We start from the raw sequence: 23,370 nt of genomic DNA on the forward strand, positions 1-23,370 counted from the left end.
AGGGACACAAAACACACACACACACACACACACACACACACACACACACACAGTCCTGGCCAGTGTGGCTCAGTGGGTAGAGCATCGTCCTGCAAGATCAAAGGGTCCTGGGTTTGACTCCGGTCAAGGGCATGTGCCTCGGTTGCAGGCTTCTCACTGGCCCTGGTTGGGGTGCGTGCAGGAGGCAACCAACCAATGTGTTTCTCTCACATCGATGTTTCTCTCCCTCTCTCTAAAAATCAATGGGAAAATATCCTCGGGGGAGGATTAAACACACACACACACACACACACACACACACACACACACACACACACACTGGACAGAAGAACGGTTCGCGATCTAGAGAGAGGAAACAGCCCCGTAAATATGAAAAACGGCTATTCTGTTTTGCTTTTAAGAGCAAGTGACTTAATTTCACTACCATTGATTTTTCCCCAGGGCGATTTAATTCCGCCAGCACCGGCTGAGTTTCTGATGCGACTCGGTGGTGACATCTGGGCCGGCCGCAGTCACCACGCACAGCGCAGAGGGAGGGAGGAGGCTTTGGGGAGGTGGGGGAGGGCTGCCGAGATAGGCGTGAAGGGGAGCTCACGGGTGGCTCAGTGGTTAAGCCTGGCTTCTCCCTTAGGTCCTGTGTCTCTCGGACAATCTGATAAAGCTAGGCCACTTCTCTAAAATAAACCCAAAAAAAAAACCAAAAACAAAACCAGTGGCCCCACCCGGTTTGGCTCAGGGGATAGAGCGTGGGCCTGCGGACTGGAGGGTCCCGGGTTCGATTCCAGTCAAGGGCACATGCCCAGGTATTCGGGCTCGATCCCCAGTCGGGGGTGTGCAATAGGCAGCCGATCCATGATTCTCTCTCATCACTGATATTTCTCTCTCTCCCCCCCTTTCCCTTCCTCTCTGAAATCAATACAAGCATATTTTTTTAAAAAAAATACATACAGTGCCCTAGATGGTTTGGCTCAGTGAAGAGAGCAATGTTTCTCTCTCTCTCGTCCTCTCCTTCCTTCTCTCCCTCTCCTTCCTTCCCACTTTATTTAAAAAGTCAGTAGAAAAAAATATCCTTACTCCTTGGGTGAGAAATTAAAAAAAAAAGAAAACAAAACAAAAACATGAGCGATAGCGAGACACAGCAGCGTAGGGGGCACCTTGGGATCAACAAGGAGACAGGAAAACACCTCTCCGCTGTGACGAGCCTGCGTGGGATCTATCGCGGATGCGGCCGGCGTTGCCTGGGAAATCGATCAACATTACAAGTTGTCGACAAGCGTGGCCGAGTGTCGTCGATGCCTCTGTTTTGGGGGCAGAGGCTATCTCGGCAGGACCTCATTTCCTGACTGTTTTTTTCCAAACGGGAACTTTTCCCTCGTGCGGTGGCTTTTCTGAGGCGGTGCACACATCCCAGGTGCGTTAACAACTGGCTCGAGGGACAGGCATGGCCATCCGAGAGCGAACCAGGTGTGTGGCCCAGTGCGGGGGGGGTGGGGGGGGGGGAGGTGGGTCGAGATGCCGCTCAGAGTGGCCTTGGCGGGTTCCTGGACGATCCCGGGGACCCATACCGGCCAGGTGGGCACAATAGGCACATTCCATTGCCTCTCCGTATTTTTTATTGATTGATTGATTTCAGAGCAGAAGGGAGAGGGATGGAGAGAGCGAGAGAGAGAGAAACATCAATGATGAGAGAGAATCATGGACCGGCTGCCTCCTGCATGCCCCCTACTGGGGATCCAACTCGCAACCCAGGTATGTGCCCTGACCTGGAATCAAACCGTGGCCTCCTTGCTCATAGGTCAATGCTCATCCACTGAGCCACACCAGCCAGGGCCTATTTATATTTTTTAAAATAGATTTTATTGATTCCAGAGAGGAAGGGAGAGGGATAGAGAGAGAGACAAACATCCATGATGCAAGAGATCCATGGATCGGCTGCCTCCTGCACGCCTCCTATTGGAGATGGAGCCTGCAACCCGGGCATGTGCCCTGACTGGGGAGTCATAACCGGGCATGTGCCATAACCTCCTGGTTCCTAGGTCGACGCTCAACCCCTGAGCCACGCCGGCCGGGCCCTCTGGGTATTCTGAACAAGTCGTTCCGTTAACAGCTGCCTCCGTGTCCCCGAGACCAGACGGTAAAAGGAAGAGGGATGGGGAATCACGTCCAGGGTCCCAAACAGCCACGCCTCCCGTGCCTCCTGGTCTCCGAACCCATTTGGTTTCTATAGAGAGGCCTCCTTTCCCTACTATTAAAAAAAAAAAAAAAAGAGGCACCGAGAAACTTTAAACAATAAACCTCGCCATCCGACCGTGACTAATGAGACGTGCGTGGGGAGTCGGCTCGTCAGATGCACCCAGAGGAGAGGGCACCCCCTTGGTGGCAGGGCGTGACATGCCCCCCATCTTCAAAAACCCCAACAGACGGCGACTGCCCCCACCAACAGAACGGCGGCGCATTCAACGGAGCTGAGCTCGGGTGACCTCGTCCCTGACCCACCGGAGGCAGCGAGCAAGTAGGGAACCAGCGAGGCAGTGCCCACGCGGGCACACGTCCCCATGCAAAGGCCTGGGACACGCCTGGATCCACCTCCCTGCCTTTCGAGCGGGAAGAGCCCCCCCCCCCATGGGGGACCGTGGAGGAATGTCGACAGAACTGGGTAAGCCCAGGTTGTGAGAGACTTGACCTGCTACACAGAACTCTTTACCATTCAAACCCCCAAAATAAAGAAGCAGGTCACTTGCGGGATCACGGGGGGCACGTACCCTTGTAAAGGGACTTTCTTTGATATACACACACACACACACACACACACATACTAGAGGCCCAATGCATGAAGATTTGTGCAAGAATGGGCCTTCCTTCCCCTGGCTGCCGGCACCGCCTTCACTCCGGCAGGAGCCGCCTTTTCGCTCAGACCCGGAGCAGCCTTTCCGCCTTCCCACACTGCCCAGAGGCCTGGAGCGGCTGGGGCAGTGTGAAACACCCCCGGCCACTCAGCACCTGCGTATGCAAATTAACCTGCTAGCTTTGTTGGGTTGATTTGCATACTCACTCCTGATTGGCTGCTGGGCGTCGTGAAGGTACGGTCAATTTGCATCTTACTCTTTTATTAGTGTAGATACATATACATCTATACATGTGTTATTTTTAAACTGATTTCAGAGATGAAGGGAGAGGGAGAGAGAGATAGAAACATCAATGAGGAGAGGGAATCATGGCCGGCTGCCTCCTGCACGCCCCACAATGGAGATGGAGCCCGCACCCCGGGCGTGTGTCCTGACTGGGAATCGAACCCTGACCTCCTGGTTCCTAGGTCAATGCTCAACCACGGAGCCACGCCGGCCGGGCCGTTCCCACTTTTCTGACACCCACAAAGTACCATCTGTACCTGAGCGAATCTTTTAAAAATCAACCTTGACGCGAGGAGGGAAGCCATCGGCACGGTGGGAAGTGTCCGGCTACCTCGCGGTGGCCTGGACGGTATTCCCACACGCACCACCGAGCTAGGGAGGAACTTAAAATGTAGGCCTGCGCGCGTCCAGGCTGGTGAAAAGCGCGCTCTTCTAACTTGTCGCCTTCACCCAGCCTGGCCCCAACAAAGAGGTGGGAAGAATGGCTTTGAACGAGGCCAAGCGAGAGCCTTGACTTGCAAAAAGCTATTTTTTTCAGAGCTCAGGCAGGACCACAGGAAGTGGGACTCCCGAGATGGGGGTTTTGCTATTTCTTTTTTCTTTCAATGGCTGCTTTTCAAGGAGAGAGAAGGAGGGAGGCAGGGAGGGAGGGAGGGAGAGAGAGAGATGTACGCTTCAGGCATGACAAATCTTGGGCGCTGGGGAAATGGCTGAGGCCGAAATGGCCGCCTCCTCCACGGAGTCAGGCCTCCCAGGCCGGGAATTTCAGAAATCTCAGGCATGTTGCATTTATTTTCTGAATCTCACGGGAGCTGAGACGTGAGAGACAGGAAGACCAGGGAACAGGAACCGGTAGGTAAGCCCCTCGCGCCGTGACCCCCACCCCCAGGCCTACCCAGCCCCCGGAACGGAAGGCTCGGCAAATGGGGTTTTGCTTTAAGACGCAGCTGAGAAGGGGCTGAGATGGCTCGCGGCGTCCCCAAGGCCTGCACCGCCCCCTCCCCCCCAGCTTAGCCTCCTCTGCCCTTCCCAAGGATGAACCCCCAGGGGCGTGGGACCCTAAACATCTCACATTTCAAGGAACCTGTGGGGACACAGGCAGGGGGCAACTAATCGATGTGTCTCTCTCTCATCGATGTTTCTCTCTCTCTCTCTCTGCCTCCCACTGTCTCCAAAAATCAATGGAAAAAATAGCTTCTGCCAGGCTGGTGTGGCTCAGTGGGTTGAGCATCAACCTGTGAACCAGGAGGTCACTGTTCAGTTCCCGGTCAGGACACATGCCCTGGGTGTGGGCTCGATCCCCAGTTGGGGGCGTGCAGGAGGCAGCCGATCCATGATTCTCTCTCATCATTGATGTTTTTCTCTCTCTCCCTCTCCCTTCCTCTCTGAAATCAATAAAAATACATTAAAAAAAAAAAAAGGAAAAATACCCCCAGGTGAGGGCTAACAAAAAAAAATAAAATAGTAAGAGGAGGTTTCCGGGGTCCTTGCTGGCGTGTTGTGCCCGACTCGCTGCCCAGATACCTAGCCCTCATTCCCCGACCCCTCAGCGGGGAAGAATGCACAGCGGCCCGCCAGGGACCTGCAGGGCGACCGTCTGCCCGAGACCAGAAGAAGGTGGCAGACTGGCCTTCCATAGGACGACGAGACTTCTAACATGCACACGCGGAGTGCAGGGAGCACGCCCCCCCTGGGCGGCAGGCACCCCCGTCATGTCCATGTGCCCCGCGCTCAGGCGCCATCAACGCCCTGTGCGGGTTTCAGGGCCGCGCTGGGTCGCAGGAACCCTAAGACGGGCTCATCCGTGTCTCAACGGCTCACGGGATTAACGGGAAGGCTTGATCAATACCGCTCTTACCGTCAGGGGAGGGACTCACCGGCAAATCCTGCCCGGCTTACAACGCAGCCGGGAACAGAGACCAGGCAACGTAATAGCAGGGTCAGATTTAAAAGAGCAACTAGGAGTTGGACACACTTAATGCTGCAAGCGATAACCATTGGGCTTCCCAGCCTGCTGGGTTTGCTGAGACCGTCCCGCTAAGCATTCTGGGAGGAGCTGCACAGGCAGGTCTATCCCAGCAGTCGCAATCCCCCCCACCCCACCGATGGTGGCGTCAGGCTTGCAAAACTGAATTCCTTCCATCCATCCATCCATCCATCCATCCATCCATCCAATAGGTGCGCGCCCACTGAGAAACTAGGCTTCCGGCTAGCCCGCCAGTGTGGCTCAGGGGTTGAGCATCAACCTATGAACCAGGAGGTCATGGTTCGATTCCCGGGCAGGGCACATGCCCGGGTTGTGGGTTCGATCCCTGGTCGGGGCACATGCAGGAGGCAACTGATCAATGACCGTTTCTCTCTCACCTCCATGTTTCTCTCTTGCTCCTTTCCTCTCTCTAAAATCAATTAAAAAAATAAATCAATTAAAAATCAGATGTTTAAAACAAAAAAAGAGATCCGATCTTCCTCGCAGACGATGGCCATCGGCAAACCTGATGCCAAGCAAGCACCTTGACCTTGCTTGACCTTGGCCCTCCAGCCTCAGACCTGGGAGCGGTGAGCGTCTGCTGTCTTGTTTCTCCAGCTCTGCCAGAGGGCATCGCCGCCTGGGGCACGGGTCCACCTCCCGCTTGTCCCGCGGCCATGCTTCCTGCCCAGGGAGAGACAAGCATGGTCCGGGGACCCAGGGGAGCTGTTGGCAGCGGCGTCCTCCCCCGGGCCCCGGCCCACAAGGCTGCTCCCCGCAGGGGGCGGGGAGAGAACCTCGCTTGGCCAGACAGGCTCAGCTACCTCGCAGCCCCGTCGGAATCCAGCAGGTCCAGGCCTGAGCCCTGACTCCTGGCGGAAACCTCAGCGCAAAGAACCAGCCCCAGAGAGTGGTGGCGGGAAGGGCAGACGGGCGGACAGACCTGGCCTGCGACAGACAGGCAGGCAGCCAGGCAGGCAGGCACACAGGCAGCACGCTTCCTGGGTTCTCTCAGCCTCAGTTTCCTCTCCTGCCTGAAACCACTCTTGCCTCCGGGGGCCAATCCCTCTCCTCCAAGGCCCCCTCTGGGACCGGGGAGTCCGCCCTAGCTGGTGTGGCTCAGTGGATAGAGCGTGGGCCTGCAGACTGAAGGGTCCTGGGTTCGATTCCCGGTCAGGGCACATGCCCAGGTTGCGGGCTCCATCCCCAGTAGGGGGCGTGCAGAAGGCAGCCAATCCATGATTCTCTCTCATCACTGATGTTTCTCTCTCTCCCTCTCTCTCTCTCTCCCTCGCCCTTCCTCTCTGATATCCATAAAAACATTTTTTTTTTTAAATGGAGCTGTCAAAACGAAAAGACTTTCAGTCTCATCAGCGAGGGAAGCCAAGAGCCAAACAAATCCCTCTTCTGGAGAAAAATAAGACGATGAAAACGCAATGGCACGTCCCGGGGCTGATGGGCAATCAATTTCGTTTGGGCCGGGGTGGCACGCAGGGCCCGGACCCTGCCTCGCTTTCCCTGACGGGGGAACGTGACCGGCACCGGCCAGGCATCGCTATGGAAAACAAACCCGTGCCTGGTGACTCAGCGCCGCTAGCTTCCTGGTGTGGCCGCCCTGACCTCACGCGGCCGCCTGCGGGCTCCCGGGACACCTTCGACCTGCAGCCCGTGGCCCCTCAGGCAGGGGTTCGTCTAAAACCCGTCTCCCTCCCCACCTCACATGGTACACATGCACCGCGGAAGGAATCAAGAAATGTTTCATTTTTTTCACTGTGGTGCAATAAACACAGGTTAAGAGTTCCCATTGTAACCATTTTTTTAAAATATATTTTTTCAATTGACTTCAGAGAGGAAAGGAGAGGGAGAGAGAGAGAGAAACATCCATGGTGAGAGAGAATCATGGATCGGCTGCCTCCTGCGCGCCCCACACTGGGGATGGAGCCCACAACCCGGGCCTGTGCCCTGACCGGGAATCGAACCGTGACCTCCTGGTTCATAGGTTGACACTCAGCCACTGAGCCACAAAGGCTGGCTTAACTATCTATTTTATTTATTTATTTTTTTAAAGAGGGAGAAAGAGAAACATGATTGATGACAGCCTGCCTCCTGCACGCCCCCTACCAGGGATGGAGCCCACAGCTGAAGCAGGTGCCCCCCCCCCTCAAGACACCACGTCGGCCCCCCGCTTACCTCCATCAGGGGCGCTCCAGTGCTCAGGCCCCGGCTCCCAGGTGCTGTCCCCTCGGGCCCAGCATCCCAGGCGCCCTGACTAAGGTCAGACGTCCTCCCTCCAGCAGCTGGAGGACGCCAGAGCTTCCGGCCCCCGCCTTTCCCCAAACCCTTAGGCTCCCATAACTCAACACTGAACCCGTATTTCCTGGGACCGCTCACCATTCACTTAACTTCTCCCAACAGGCCAGCAAGCTCCTTGAGGAGAGAGGAAAACAACCTTGCCTGGCCCTAGCTGGTGTGGCTCAGTGGACAGAGCGTTGGCCTGAACACTGAAGGATCCTGGGTTCGATTCCCGGTCAGGGCGCATGCCCCAGTGTGGGCTCCATCCCCAGTCGGGAGCGTGCAGGAGGCAGCCAATCAGTGATTCTCTCTCATCATTGATGTTTTTCTCTCTCTCCCTCCCTCCCTCTCTGAAATCAATAAAAATATATATATTTTTAAAAAATCTTGCCTGGTTTTCACATGCTCTCCTTGGAACCAAAAGCAGGACCTGTATCCTCCCCATCGCTCACCTCCCCCGCCCCCCTTTGTCCTCAGGTGGGGACATGATGGACCCTCCTGTGAGGGTCCAGGGCAGCCGACGTGAGCTCAGGCTTCCCGAGTTCAAACCTTCCCTGAACTTCCGGAAGGTCTATCCTTGCAGATGACAATGCTCAGAGCTGGGGGGAGGCCTGGGCCCCCAGAGAGAGAGAGAGAGGCCAGCAGGGCCAACGGGGCATGTGGAGAGGACGTAGGTAAAAGCACCCATTCCTTGGATGCTTCCTACCTGTCAGTTCTGCCTCAGGGGCATTGTTGCCGACCCCAGACACATGGTTGCCAACCCAAACACATTGTTGCCGACCCTAGACACATTGTTGCAGATCCTGGTTACACTGTTGCCGGTCCTAACCGCGTCCCTGATACAGTGTTATTATCCCAACCTACAGACGGGAACACTGAGGCCCGTAGCTCCCTTTCCCCGTGCCTCACTGCCCCCGAGACAGGGAGGCAGCGAGGTGTTTTGAGGACGAGCCTTCAAAGGCAGCACCGCACACAAGCGACCCCCCCTGACCCTGGCGGATGAAAGGCAGGCGCTGTCCAGGCCTGCCCCGGTGAGTTCCCATCCACCCCGTTCCACATGCACACGGCGTTTTGTTTTGTTTTGTTTTTTTACAAGATTCTCTTTTACAAGCTAAGCTCCAAGGGAACATGCCAAGTTCAAATGATTGTGTTTACATTTTCGGGACGAAATATCCCAGCTCCCAGGTCTCCCCGGGAGCACGCTGCTTTGAATGATCATTTCGGAGGTGTGAACCACGTTCAGGACTCCTCTTCACACTGTCCCAGACAAGCGAACTTCCTGAGGGGGCAGGCTTTACCTTCAATGAGGGCGACAAAGGCCTTGACCTGAATAGAACCTGGGGGGTGGGGGGCTGGATCCCCGGTGTGGAGTGTGCAGGAGGCAGCTGACCCGTGATTCTCTCTCATCATGGATGTTTCTCTCTCTCACTCTCCCTTCCCTTCTGAAATCAATAAAAAAAAAACATATAAAATGAATAAAACTTTCTCAATGTGAACCTGAAGAACCACCTGAGCATGACGTGTAGCCTCAGCGAAAAAAAAAGTGAGAAAGTGGATTCTGAAAATACCGAGAAGGTATGAAACCGAATACAAACACACACACACACACACACAGACACAAAACCCTCCCACACAATGCAGCCGAGGCGAGCCCCGCCAGGACGGGCTGCGGGTCTCTATTCGGATTTCTCACCGGTGAGCATCCTAATGACCTCCGCTCGCCCAAGGGGACTCCTGGGAGAAGGATAATTAACGTGGAACCGCGTGTTTAAACGGAGCGATGGCAAGTAAACACCTAGGTTTCTTTTTCTCAGCATGAACCAGGAGGGGTGTGTGTGTGTGTGGGGGGGGGGGGGTTGGTGTGTGTGTGTTTTTTTTTTTAATCTCTCATCTCAGGACTTCTCATGGATTCAAGTCCGGTAATGACATCTTACATCCCACGCTGTAAAAAGCACCCTGCATGGCGTAACTCTCCCCAAACTGTTTACATCGCTTAGCGAGAACTTCAGTCCCTCGTGCTCAACACGGTCCGATCATCTTAATCCCGGGCCACCTCCCGGGAGTTGCTACCGAAGCCTGCTGCCAGCCTGCACATCTTCCTGCAACTGGTTCCCAGGAGCAGCGCCAGAAAGCAAAATCTATGGGGTGGGGGGGTGGGGGGGGTAGGATGAGAGGGGGTGGGCCAGCTATCTGCCTCCTTGGGGAACAGTTAACTGTCACCCAAGAGGCTGCATTTCCCGGCTGGCCGCTAGGTGGCGCATCCGCATAGGTGAGGTGGGCAAAGTGTGTCCACCGGACATGTAATCTCAGACGCGGGCAGAAACGGACAAATAAAAGGATTGCGGGGAAGAGCATACTAAACCGATCTCCCAAATGGAAGGCGAACTCCTGGGGCTGGTCACTGTTTACTGGGGGGGGAGGAGGGAAAAGGGGGAGTAAAATCACACAGCTGTGCTTCACAAGCAAAATGCAATCCCGTTCAAGAACCCTAAGAAAATGAAGTTGTATTCGACTGACCACCTACTTATGTGCCAAGCCTATCACACTGACATGGCCAGGGCAGTCAAGTATCAAGTGTGTCCTGTCTTCCTGGCACTCTGCAAAGAGCACATCACATCCCTAAGAGCAGTAATGCCCGGCTGGTGTGGCTCAGTGGTTGAGCGTCAACCTATAAACCAGGAGGTCACTGGTTCGATTCCCGGTCAGGGCACATGCCCAGGGTGCGGGCTCGACCCCCAGAAGGGGGCGTGCAGGAGGCAGCCAATCCATGATTCTCTCTCATCACTGAGGTTTCCATCTCTCTCTCCCTCTCCCCCTTCTGCTCTGAAATCAATAAAAAAATTATATATATTTTTTAAAAAAGAGCAGTAGCAAGTTTAGGTCGGAGGGGCTTCGTATATGCCAGCCTCCATCCTAAACACTTGGGGTATAGAGTAACTCATTTAATTTTTAAGTAGGTTCTATTAAAATGACAGTTTCAGCCTAGCCGGTGTTGCTCAGTGGTTAGAGCGTCAGCCTGCAGACTGAAGGGTCCCCGGGTTCCATTCCGGTCAAGGGCACATGCCCGGGGTTATGGGCTCAACCCCCAGTAGGGGGCGTGCAGGAGGCAGCCGATCAGTGATTCCTTCTCATCATGGATGTTTCAATCTCTCTCTCCCTCTCCCTTCCTCTCTCTGAAATCAATAAAAAAATTTTTTTAAAAAAAAAATTAGGGCCACATAACTGTATAAGTGACCGGAACCATAGGCATCGTAGAAGAAGTGACTTTCCGCTGTGTTCCGGTACAATCTGAATAGCAGCCCACACGTCTAAGAAACCCCCCCAGTCCGGGGCAGGAGGAGGGAGGAGGAGAAAATGGAAGCCGCTGGCACGTGGTTCTCTGGTGCTTTATGTAAGCACCGCAAATAATTTCTACGGTTTGACTCAGGGCCTTCAAAACTTATGTAAGGTTTAAAAAAAAAATGTGTAAGGCATTTTATGGTATGAGAATGATTTTTTTTTTTTAACTTAAGAACTCAGTCCAGCCCTAGCCAGTTTGGCTCAGTGGCTAGAGCGTCGGCCTGCGGACTGAAGGGTCCCGGGTTCGATTCCGGTCAAGGGGAGGTACCTCGTTTGCACACTCCTCCTTGGTCCGGGCCCTGGTCGGGACGTGTGCAGGAGGCAACCAATCGATGTGTTTCTCTCGCATCCATGTTTCTCTCTCTGATTTTCCCTCTCCCTTCCACTCTCTCTAAGACATCAGTGGGGAAAATACCCTCAGGTGAGGGTAACAACAAAAAAAAAAAAAAAAAAAAAAAAAAAAAAGGAGGAGGAGGAAGAAGAGGAGGAGGAGGAGAACTCATTCCAATAAAAAACAAGGAGAAAAAAAAAGTTCTCAGTTCAAGTCTAGAAATATCAATATTCCCTTGAGATTGTGAAATTAATTGATTTCCTAAGCCCTAAGTGTAATGGGAATATGTGTGTGTGTGGGGGGGGGGGGGCGGGGGAATAGGAAATTCTTCAAAACTGGTATCTGGCTCTCCACAATCGGAGTAAAACTGATGGTTGAAAAACAGGAAACAATGTGGCCTTCGAAGGTTTGAAATCAAAGCTACTGTTAATATTTTGGGTCAGAGAAGACCAAAGCGATTTAACAAAAGCCACTCCGTGGTGCGGAGGGACCAGGCTTCTATTCCACTAACAGCCTCACTTGTTTATTCCCCTTTTTGTCCCAAACATGTGTCCCTTCCTCAGAGCACATCAGTTTGGTGTTTTTGCTTTAAATATATTTTTATTGATGTCAGCGAGGAAGAGGGGGAGAGAGAGAGAGAAACATCCATGATGAGAGAGAATCATGGATGGGCTGCCTCCTGCACGCCCCACACTGGGGATGGAGCCCGCAACCCGGGCATGTGCCCTGACCGGGAATGGAACCGTGACCTCCCGGTTCCTAGGTCGATGCTCAAACCACTGAGCCACACTGCCCGGGCTCCCCCTTCTTAGTTTCATTCAAATCCTATTTTTACCAATAACCAGAAAACTCCCTCTCGTTGCCAAACACCATTTTGAAGGCAGGGTCAGGGCCCTGGACTCGTTTATTCACGTTGCTGCCTGCATCTCGCTGAGGAGCATCTCAGAGAAATCAAGCGCACGTGCAATTACCGCGCATTTAGGAAATTGAGAGCCGGGCGTCCCCTGGCCTCAGGGAGCACCTGCCAGGAGCTGGTGGAGGAGGGCAGCTCGGAGCGAGCTGGCCCGCGGGCACGAATACCTCCTCCGTGAACTTGGGCTGATTTTCCTTTTTTTTTTTTTTTTAATTGAGTTTTGAAAACAAATCGAAGGAAATCACAAGCCGGAGGAACGTGGCGCTGGTGCGTTTTTATGATGAAGAAATATGCTTCCAGCGTTAATTGCCGCCTCAATTTCATTTTTACCCTCGCACGCCTTTAAAGGCAGCAAATTAGTGGAAATGAGACAAAGTCTCCAAATGAGAAAAGTGTCCCCGATTTGCAGAAGGCTAATTAAGCGATGCGTAAAAAAGCGGAAAAGGTTTGGTGGCTGCTGTTGTTGTTGTTAATCCTCACCTGAGGATATTTTCCCATGGATTTTTTTTTTTTTTTTTTTTTTTAGAGAGAGAAGATGAGAGGGAAGGAGGGAGGGAGGGAGACGAGGGGAAAGAGAAACATCGATGTCAGAGAGACCCATCAATGGGTTGCCTCCCACAGGAGCCTGGACCGGGGCTGGGATCGAACCTGCAACCCTGGCACGCCCTTGACAGGGACTGGAACCCACAAACCTTTGGTGGTGGTGGGGGGGGGGCGGCGCTCTAACCACTGAGCCACAGAGGCCAGGGCGAATGCAGAGGCGTCTTGCCAGAAGTCCCACGGCCCCTGCGTGCACACACCTGTGACTCCTGGCGTTTTGGCAAAAGGGAGCTACAGCGCTGCGCATTTTAAATCAAAACTGTCAAAACCGCCCACGTGATAAAGAAGGCAGGGTGGCCGACCATGACAGGCGAATGTCTCCTTTAGGTCATGGCCCGCCTGTGTGTGACAGGGCACCCCGAGGCGGAGGGTACCTCCAGCACAGGCCTTCAGAAGATCAACAGGTTTATAGCTTCATTATCTTAAGTCTACAGCAAGGTTCTTTAAGGGCCTATTTAAAAAAAAAAAATGCTGTTTGCAGTCTCCTTGAAAACAATGTATCGTGTAACAGTTTGCAGGCAACTCTGTTTCAGGCCCGAGTAGCTCAGATGCTCCCCCCCCCCCCCCCCCCAGGACACACAAGCAAAATCCTCTCTTGCGGCAGCGAGCTCAGGCAGGGCCCGGCCACACTGCATACAGCAGGTGCCCACTCAGCGCTGGCCGTGCCTGCCCCTGTGGCTTCTCGTTGCTCCTCACCCGCAACTGGCACGTTCTTACAAAACCAATGGAAACCCGGGTTGAAAAGGAAGCGGCCATCCCTCAGGGATCCCCCCCCTGGCACCACTCACAAGGCAACAAGTGAAAACGATCCATTTCATTTGCATTTACTGCCCCGGCTCTTGCAACAGTAACAGAGAGAGAGAGAGAGGAAACACATTCTTCTTCGGTGAACTCAGCCAAAACAAAGACTCAAAACAAACGTAAACAACAATTCTTCCCCGCATCCCTTCCTATTAAAGGGGCAAGGTAAATTTGGAAAGGGCAGAACCGTGTGGCAACCACACACACACACACACACACACACACACACACACACACAAATGTCTTGGTTGGACTGTGAAAATCTTTTGCTCCTTAAGAAACTTTTTTTTTTTTAAGGACGGTATGCCTGCATAGCTACTGCAGGTTACAAAGATGCTTTTCCCAGCTCAGATGCTAAAGCTGTGCAAGAAATAAAATAAGCAATAAAGGGATAAAAAAACAAAACAACAACAAAAAAACAAACAAAAAAACAACCCCACTACATTCAAATGAACAGCTCATCTTCCTTCAGTCTTTATACTATCAGTGGTGGTTCCGATGGAATATCAGAAAAGAAAGTGAAAATTCCTGACCCCTCTGACAACACGCCATGAGTTCTGTGTTGGAAAACATATGGAAAGAGCTGGAAATATTAAAAAAAAAAAAAAAAAAAGCCATCCGGACTCAGCTTCTAAACTCTCGTCTTGGAAAGACCAACAGTGTTTCGGGTTCAGTGAAGAATTTTCCTGCTACAAACCTGAGTAGCATTTGTGTGTGTGTGTGTGTGTGTGTGTGTGTGTGTGTGTGTGTGTTTCCATCCAGCCCCTCCATCTTGAATCTGAACTCTGTGTTCCCCCTGGCTGTCCATGTCTCCCGGATTCTTTTCACGAAATGGCCACAGGGTGGGAAATGCATGTGATTTTTTTTTTTTTTTTCAAAAAAGGCCATCCGATGACTGGACTATCACCCTCAAGCGTCAAGCTTCGATGATCAGTTGGGGGTGTCACTGTAATTATGGCAAAACTCCTTCCGTCAAACAGGGACAGCCAGGCACCAACCTGTTGGCCGAATGTACTGAAGAATTTCAATCTAACCCCTGGGTAACAGTGCGTTCTTGCCCGCCTTCGCGTATGTCTTTGAAAAGAAAGAAAGAACCGGTTTGTTGAAATAGAAGTCACATACCATAAAAGTCACTCATGTTCCGTATATTCAGAGGGTTGTACGAGAGCACATTTTCATCGCCCCCCCCCCCAAAAGAAACTGGGTACCCTTCCCCAGTAACCCCCGCCTCTCCTTCTCTCTCTCTCTCTCTCACACACACACACACACACACACACTCCCGGTCTCCTCTCTCTCTATGAGTTGGCTCCCCCTGAGCTCTGCATACGTGGAATCAGACCACACGATACGTGATCCTTCGAACCCGACTTCTTTCGCTTTGCGTGTTTTTAAGGTTCTCGGGGCCCACCTGCCCCTATTTCCCAAGGTCGGACTTCTCCCATCCTCCCGGCACATCCAACCTAGCAAAAGGACCGTGTCCTGGGCGACCTCCCTCTGAGGCGTCCGCACACCAGCCTGTGCTATTGGGCTCGCCCCCAACTCCTTCTGCTGGCGATAAAACACCAACTCCTTCACGCACCCATCCCATACCTGACCGGAGGCCATGCCTGCGTCTGGGGCAAAAAAAAAAAGGACTGAATAAAAATTGACATGGCCACGACATGTTTAAAAGTGCACTTCATTTTTTTTTTTTTTTTAGAACCATCCGATTAGCTGGCCACCACGCCTAGCGCCCCAACCTCATGGGGACGCTCTGTCCATCCTCGATGGATGGGAAACCTCCTCGCCTGGGCGACTTCTCTGCTCCCAGCACGTCTCAGTTGTCTAAGTTCGAGGGGGTGTGTTTTTTTTTAAAGCTCATCCTCTGGCTGGCAGCAAGAGGAACCACGAACCCAGAGTAGGCCAACACAAGGGGGGACCACCAGCACCCCACTCTTTATGACTGCCCTGGACCATGGGTATTGTATCAGCATTGTGTTCTAGCACCTTCTGGGCTAAAAAAAAAAAAAACAAACAAAAAAACGGAATGGATGCCCGCTCTGGGGTATCCTGAGTAGGTACCCTGAAAACCCCAGAGCTGCAGGGAGGGGCAGGTGCTGGGTTCGATGTCCCCAAAAACGGGCATCAGGTGCCCACCATTTCAAGGCCTGCTGGAGCCAGGCTTTGGCTCTGTGGGATTGGAAACACCCATGACGCCCCCTCCCCCTCCTGCCTGTTTTCTCAAGGAAGAAAAAAAAAAAAAAGACAGAAAGAAAAGATAAAAACAAAAACGCGCCTGTCAGAAAGAATGTATTTTCCTGAAGACGCTCCCAGCAACAGGGCACCCTCCTGCCTCCAGGCCTCCTGGGACGGGGCCAGGCCATCCCTCCTTTGGTGAATTTCAGAAGTTACTCACGTGAAATCACAAAACCAGAGCCGCAGCAGCCCGGGGTCAAGGGCAGGAACGAGCGTTCCGTGCATTCGGGTCTCCGGCGTTTTCCAAACTTTAAGTCGCTTTTCAAGGCTAAGAAACCCCCCCTCCCCCCTCCTCACACCCCAAAATGCGGGTCGGTGAGCCTCCGACGGGGAACCCCAAGCCTCTCGCCCCACCCAATGAGCTGAAAGTTGAGAAAACAAAAGAGCAGGGGGGCTCCGATCGGGGCCAGGTCTGGCGGGCCTCGAGGCGCGCGTCTGAACTCCACGCAGCCGACACGCGAATTCGATTTTAAAAAAATAACCTGCTCTCCCTGCGCCAGGGACGCACGGCTTACCGGGCCTGGCAGGAGGGTGTGTTTAGACGGACACAGTCTTTCCGAATTGAAATTGCGCCCTGGACGGGGCCAGGCAGCGCCCGATGCCTCCGGATTCTCCCCCTTCGCTCATCAGGGCTCAGGGGTGGTTTTTTTAAGTGGCGCCACCTGCATACCTACCCTTGGCAACCGCGAGCTCACCGGCGCGCCCTCGCCGTTCCCCGGCCGCGTCCTGCGCCTGCATGGAAACTTTTTAACCGCCACCAAGTTACCTTACCTTCAACAATGTAGCAGCCGCCGCCTCTGTGATTCCCTGAGAGTTCCAGGACCCCCTCCTCACCTCCCTCCGCAGCCCACGGGAGGGGGGGGGAACCGTAACTTCTTTTCCCCTCCCTCCCTCCCTCCTTCCCCTCTCCTCGCTCTTCCCTACCCCTACCCGACGCTACCCAAACAAAAGCTATCAGATTGCAAGCGATAGCGCGTGTGGAGCGATATTGCTTATTAACTATGTACAAAGGAAGTGCGGGGCGGGCGCGCGGGGGGGGGGGGGGGGGCGCCACACTGTTCTGGCCTCAAAGCCAAGGCCAGGGCTGCGCGCTCGCAAAACAAAACACGCTCCTCTCTCCTCTCTCCTCCGCCGCCGCCGCCGCGGAGCCTCGCGCTCTGGCCGGAGCCTCGGTGTCCAGGGGTCCCCGCGCGGCGCGGCCGTGTGGCGGCGGCGACACCCCCACGTGGCAAGCACCGGCGTGGAATTGCACGTCGGCTCCGGCCACACACCCACTCGCGCACTCGGGTGCCGCGTAACCACCCCCTCTCCCGCCGGGCCCGGAGGCGGCGAGCGGCCACGGGGACGGCTACAAAGTGGGAGGTCTCCGAGCCCTCGGGACTCGGGCGGGACGCGCTCCCCAGAAGCGCGGAGTTGGCGCAGGGCACCCCCGCCTTCGCACCTTCTCCCCCCGCCCCCTTCCCCGGGGCTGCACGGCGGGATGCGGAACTCGGCTGGACCGCTCCCCGCACCTCCGAGCCACACCGCGCAGCCCAGGGAAGCCGGGGGCGGGTCGCCCGCGGCGGAGCGAGCGAAAGTGACGGGAAAGGCCAAGAAGCTAAAGCGCCGAGGGGTGCCCAGCGCGTCGCGAGACAGGAGGCCGCGCTGAGATGTTTGGGAAGGTGTGCTGGGGTGCGGGTCCTCTCCGCCGCCGGGCAACTCTCCACTGAGAAGAACTTGCACCGCTCCCCGCCAACCCCCCCCCCCCCCGCGCCCGGCCAGTGGGCTCCCCGCCACCAGACACCGAGTCTGCCCCGCTGCCAGGGCTCGGCGCGCCCGCGGGAGCGCAGTCCCCGCCGTCCGTGCGCTGCGCTGGGGCCACGGCGGCCGCCGATCCCCTCCGCGCGCCCGGAGGGGGACGAGGTGCGGGTGGCGGGGTGCGGCCGGGCGCAAACTTCCCCGATCGAGTCGCAGCGCCTCGCGGGGCACTGAGCGCTTCGGAGACGCGCTGGCCGCGGGGCAGGGCGCTCGGGACATCGGGAGAGAAAGCCCCCAAGGCCCTTCTTGCGGGGGGGACGCGCTGAGCCAGGGCGCGCGGGGGTGTAAGTCACCAGCCCGGGCCCCCGCGCCGAGCCCCTCTGCGCCCCACCCGCCGCTCCCGCGCGGGGGGGGTGAAGGGGGGGCGATAGCCACGACCCCTCGGATTTCGCAAACAGGGCGCAGCCCGTCCACGGAAAAGTTCCCGCGGCGGCTGCGGGCGGGCGGGCGGGCGGGCGGCGGGCAGATACTCACTTTCTCCGCTCGTCGGCCAGACGGCGAACACGGCGGCGACAAACAGGAGCGCCCACAGCGAGGCCAGGGACCCCCCTCCGAGGGCGGACTTCATCCCTGCGGCTGAGGACAAAACTCTCCTTTCTCAAAAATAAAAAAGGGATGGGGAGGGCAAGGAGAAGTCACCAGCGCAGTCTTCGCCCCCTTTTCCGAAGGCGAGGGCGAAGGAAACAGGACTCCCGAGGCGGAGCGGACGGGGCGGGCGGCGCGGGGGGCCGCTCAGCGGCGGCCGAGGGCTGGGCGCACTGGGGAACCCGGGGCGCACCGGGGCGGGCGCTCGGCGGCGTCGGCCTCCATTTTCAAAGCAGAGAGAGGCGGGGGGGGGGGGGGGGGCACTGCACCGAGAGGGGGCAAAGCCCAAATCCGTCCCGGCTCCGGCTCCACAAACCCGACCCCGACCCCAGGGGGCGGCTGTCCGCTGCCTGAGCCTCGGCGGCGGGAGGGCGCGATGCAGTTCGCAAGCTTTGCCCGAAGTGCCGGGCGCGGGCGAGGCCGAGATGCGGAGTCAAAAATGAATGAGCGGCTCCGCTCCGGCTGGTCCTGCGGGCTCGCCGCCGCCGCCTCCCTCAGCGCCGCCGCCGCGAGCTCCTGCCCAAATCCGGGGCGCACACAAAGCGGCGGGCCGCCCGCGCCGCGCTCAGCGCTCCCGCTGCCCGCCCCGCGTCGGCCCCCGCCTGCCGCCGCCGGCTCCGCGCGTGGGGGCTCCGGCTAAGCTGAAGGTCAAAGCCGAGGCGCGCGGCGCGCCGTGGAGCTCCCCCGGCGCGGGAGGGGCGTGGAGGGCCCGGGGAGCGGGGCCGAGGGGCTGCAGGCACCCGCACGGGCGCGCCGGGGGCAGACGCACGGGCTGCGTCCCCCTGGCTCGCCCGCCTCTCTCGAGCTCGCCCGGTGCGCTCGCGTGTCCTCAGGTTTTTTCCCTTTTTTTTTTTTCCTCCGCGGAGCGGAGTTAATGCTGGTAAACAAGAGCCTCAGCCTCGCCGCGCTGCTGCCGCCGCCGCCGCCGCTGCCACACACTGGGGGCTGGCGCGCTCGCGCCTGGGTCCGCGCACACGCTCCCGCGCGCCCCCGGGAGCCGCCACCGCCGCAGCCGCGGCGCGCCCAGGGCCCGGCCCAGCCCGGCGCGCGCCAAGAGCCGGAGCCCTGGATCCCAGGGACGTGCGGAGCGGAGCCGGAGCGCGAGGTGCAAGGCGGAGAGGCACCGCCCCCGCCCCCCGCCCGCGCGCACCCAGACGCCCGCTCGCTCGCGCGCGCGCGCGCGCCCCCTCCCCGCTCTCGCCCCCACCCGCACTGCGCGGGCCACTCTGCACGCGCCCTCCCCTCCCGCAAGACTCCAAAAACAATGTCCCAGGCGCCAGTCCGGGCTCGGGAGAGGGGGCCGAGCGGGGAGAGGCGAAGGGGAGGGAGTGGGGTGGGCGGGGAGTGCGGGGCCCGAGAGGTTCATTGAAAAACAACAGCGCGGTTGGAAAGCGCGTTTCCCTCGTTCTTGAAAAGCCTCATTGTTTCTTGCAGCTGTTGCAAAATAAATAAAGAAGTGCGTGCATGCGGCATTTTTTTTTCGCAGCCCGCTGGGAAGCCCGAACGAGGCGGGAGGGGCGCACCTGGGAGAAAGGAGACCCCCGAGGCTCCCAAGGCGGGCGCTTTCCCCGCAAGGCTGGGGCGGCCGCGGCGTCGCGACTGGGAAGCCCCGAGTTGCGGGGCTCGCGGGGAGCTGACGGGGGAAGGGCGCGGCCCGTGGGGCTCGGCCTGGGGATGCGAGGGGAGACGACCCGCAGCTGGGGAAGCGGAGGGGGGGGGGGTGGAGGGAGGCTCAGACAGGCTGCCCCGCGCGCCCAGGGCGCGTGCCGGCGCCGACCGCCAGGGGGCGCAGCGGGCGCCCTGGCAGGCTTGCCCTCGGAGTGTCGCCTCCCTCCCCGAGAGGAAATGTGGGGGCCCGGACTAGGGGCCCGGCGCGCTTGGGTCGCGCTGGCGGGGCCTCCAGGACCCACGGTCCTCCCCGAATGCTCCCCGCGCTGCTCGGCGCTCCACCACGTGGACGGCTGCGGGGAGCGGCCGAAGCGCGTGCACGGTGCGGGCTGCGGTGGCCCGGAGGCTAGGGGGTGTGTCCTAGGGGGCCCCAAAGGCAGAGGTCCGGGGGGGGGGGGGGGGGGCCTCGGCCGGGGACCTGTCTCCTGGTTGGAGTGGGGACCTTGGAACCCGCTGCACAGGCGCGTGATCAGCGGTCACGGCGGAAACCCTCCCGCACCTGCCCCAGGCCCCGCGGGCACCTCCCTCTGGCTTCCTTTGCTGTGGAAGGGACCAGCCCCCAGCACCCAGCACCCAGCCCAGGTCTCCTCTGGGGGGGTTCCTAGAACGTCCCCAAGGAGAGGGTTCCCCAAAAGCCAGAGCGCCCCAGGGCTGCCACCTAACGATTCAAGGCGGCGGAGACCGACCGACCGACCAGGTCCTTTAAGGGGGGCCTTGCCTAGCCATGGCTGGAGAAAGGGAGTTGGAAAGACGTGGACTGAAAAAAAAAAAAAAAAGTGAGAACAGCCCGCGTCGCCTTCCATGTGATGGGGTTCCAGGACTCGGGCTCATGGATGTCAGTAATAAATAAAAAGAAGGTGGCTAATCCCAAGTCCTGGAGTTCTAGATGGAGGTGTTTGTCTGCTCCACAGCCAGGCTGTCTGTCTGGCCAGGGGCTTCTCTGCTCTAAAGAAAAGGGATACGAAAAGAGTTCCGAGGTCCACGATGCAGCCCATCGTTTTGTGATTTTTTTTTTTTTTAAATTCAGACCTAAACACAAGTCAAAAGCTATCACCATGGAGCCCTGGCCCCCACCCCCGACCCCCACCCCCACTATTTACCCTCTGGATCAATTTTTAGCTCAATTCAGTGAGTCAGTTGTATAGAAGGAAAGTCGAGCTTTTCTTTTTTTCTTTTTCTGAAGAGAGCTATGCATATGGGATTGTTTTTGCCTGACTGAAATTCAGCTTCGTTTTTTTTTTTTTCCCTCTTCACTAAAATGTTCCAGTTTTCGATGATCTGGACATTCACCAAGGAGCAAGTCTATTAGAATCTTTTAAGAAAAGAAAGTTACATTGTAGCCTGTGTCGTTTAGAAAGTGGGGACTACGTGGGAATGATTAAAGTTCAAGTCGACGGATTTTTAAATATTTCTTCCGAGGGCTCCCTGCGCGAGGCTGGTCTGGACGCGTATGGAGCCATCCGGCACTTAAGTGAAAAGGAAAAATCAATATTCTTATATTCTCGCTACATTTGGTGTTTAGCATTTTTTTTTAAAGCACGTACTTGTAAATCCAGGCAGAAGTTTAGAGCTGACTTTTAAAAGACTAATGCTAATATAAAAATCTTTAAATGCTACACAATATAGTTTTAGTATTAGTAATAAAAACTCCCATTCAGCGGTCCCTAAGGACAGGAGATACATAAATAAGGAGAAATCCTTACTTATTTCCATTGTAGGGGGTGTTTGTTTGTTTATTTCACCAAAAAACTTTTCCCTTTTTTATATATATTTTTAAATGTCTGTGTTTTCCCTAAAGTAGTAGGAAATCAGTAAGATTAAGCTATTGTAGACAGTGAAGTTAAACACTCATTAGATAGATTCCTGTTGATGGGGGAAAGACTCAAAATGGAGTTTGTCTTTCAGCTGGAACTCGATCACATGGACAAAGAAGGCGATTTTTTTTTTTTTCCCAATGATTCCACTCTCCCTGCCGAAGTCAAACTTAGTTTTTCAACCTTGGAAATGAAACCGTGGAGCCACACAGTGCTGCGTGGAGTCTTTGCTTCACCACCCCACCCCACTGACAATGCATCGAAACGTGTTGTTTCTACACCATTCTCCCCGTGAATGCTGCGGGGATTTTTCCTACGCACTCTTCATTTGTTACACACTGTTTGCCTGAAAGCAGCTGTACGTGAAACCATTCTGCTCAACGCACCCGACCCCTCCCGCCCCCCAAATGCAATCTATAAGAAGGGAAAATATGAGGCATAGCACAACTGACAATTGACAAGTCTTAGTAGAAACACAATGCATTGTATCCTATTCCCAGAAGGCAATGCTATTCAGCAGCAACGCTGAGCAAAACACAGCCACACGTGGCAGAAGATCTTTGAAACACAATGATAAGAGAAAAAAAAACACAAAAAACTTTTTTTTTAAAAAAAAATGCAAGTTTTGAAACACTGCACACATGACAGACAGCATTTTGATAAAGCTCTTAAAAGCAAGGACAACAGCCCGGCCGGCGTGGCTCAGTGGTTGAGCATCGACCTCTGAACCAGGAGGTCACGGTTCGACTCCCGGTCGGGGCACAGGCCCAGGTGGTGGCTCCATCCCCACTAGGGGGCGTGCAGGAGGCAGGCCATCCATGATTCTCTCATCATTGTTTCTCTCTCTTCCTCTCTGAAATCAATAAAAAAACTTTTTTTTTTTTTTAAAAGCAAGGACAACAAGCACAGGTGGCAAATTTTTTAAAGCAAAAGAATGACATGCATGGTCAGAGGTATTTGGGGTGTTGTGTTTTAGCAAGGGGATTCATAAAGAAGGCAAAATCCAGGACCCTGGTCCCGTCTGGGAGGGACGGGGGAGAAGTCCACGGGCAATGGAATATTCTTAGAAACACGCACATCCCCAGACCGGGGGGTGCGTTTCCACTTTCCATGCTCGAGTTATGCTTCACAACCAACACACGTGTTACACACATCTTTGTATGTCCAACCTATGAAAGAAGGTGATAAAAAAAAATATATATATATGGGCCCTGACCGGTTTGGCTCAGTGGGTGGAGCGTTGGTCTGCAGACTGAAAGGTCCCAGGTTCGATTCCGGTCAAGGGCATGTACCTGGGTTGCGGGCACATCCCCAGTCGGGGGTGTGCAGGAAGCAGCTGATCGGTGTTTCTCTCTCATCGATGTTTCTAACTCTCTATCCCTCTCCCTTCCTCTCTGTAAAAAATCAATAAAATGTATTTAAAATACATATACACACGGAGGAAAGCCACAGATGAGACCATCCCAGTTTTCCAATGGAATGCTGCCAGATTCCAAGCTCTCCGTGTACGCGACTCCAAAGAACCGGGAAAATGATAGCCGGAAGGTCTCATCCTTCCGCAGACACTCCAGAGAGCGGTGCGCTCACATCCGATCAACGCGATTCCGGACGGAACCCAATCCCGCGACAAAAGGCATGTACGCGAATTCCCCTCACAGGTCCCAGGAGTCCCTAATAAAGAAAGCATTATGTAAACTGTCCGGCAGTTTCCTGTGAGGCTAAACGGACAGCGAGCCTATAATCCAGCAATTCTACGCCTTGCAATTTAACCGAAAGAAATGAAAATATGGCCCGGCTGGTGTGGCTAAGTGGTTGAGCACCAACCTATGAACCAGGAGGTCACAGTTCCATTCCTGGTCAAGGACACATGCCTGGGTTGCTGGCCTCGATCCCCAGTA

The 23,370-nt window shown here is 55.6% G+C and overlaps 1 protein-coding gene across 1 annotated transcript in view; it reads right to left on the reverse strand.

Annotated features, from left to right (window-relative positions):
- IGF1R (insulin like growth factor 1 receptor) overlaps positions 1-18,917 on the reverse strand; it is a 131,193-nt gene extending 112,276 nt beyond the window's left edge. The window contains exon 1 of the mRNA XM_079763938.1: positions 17,880-18,917. Coding sequence (XP_079620064.1) covers positions 17,880-17,973 — 94 coding nt within the window. The 5' untranslated portion in view covers positions 17,974-18,917. The remainder of the gene's footprint in view (positions 1-17,879) is intronic.
- Positions 18,918-23,370: the final 4,453 nt, after the last annotated feature.

Source organism: Cnephaeus nilssonii (assembly GCF_951640355.1).
Source record: "Cnephaeus nilssonii genome assembly, chromosome: 24".
NCBI classification, from domain to species: domain Eukaryota; kingdom Metazoa; phylum Chordata; class Mammalia; order Chiroptera; family Vespertilionidae; genus Cnephaeus; species Cnephaeus nilssonii.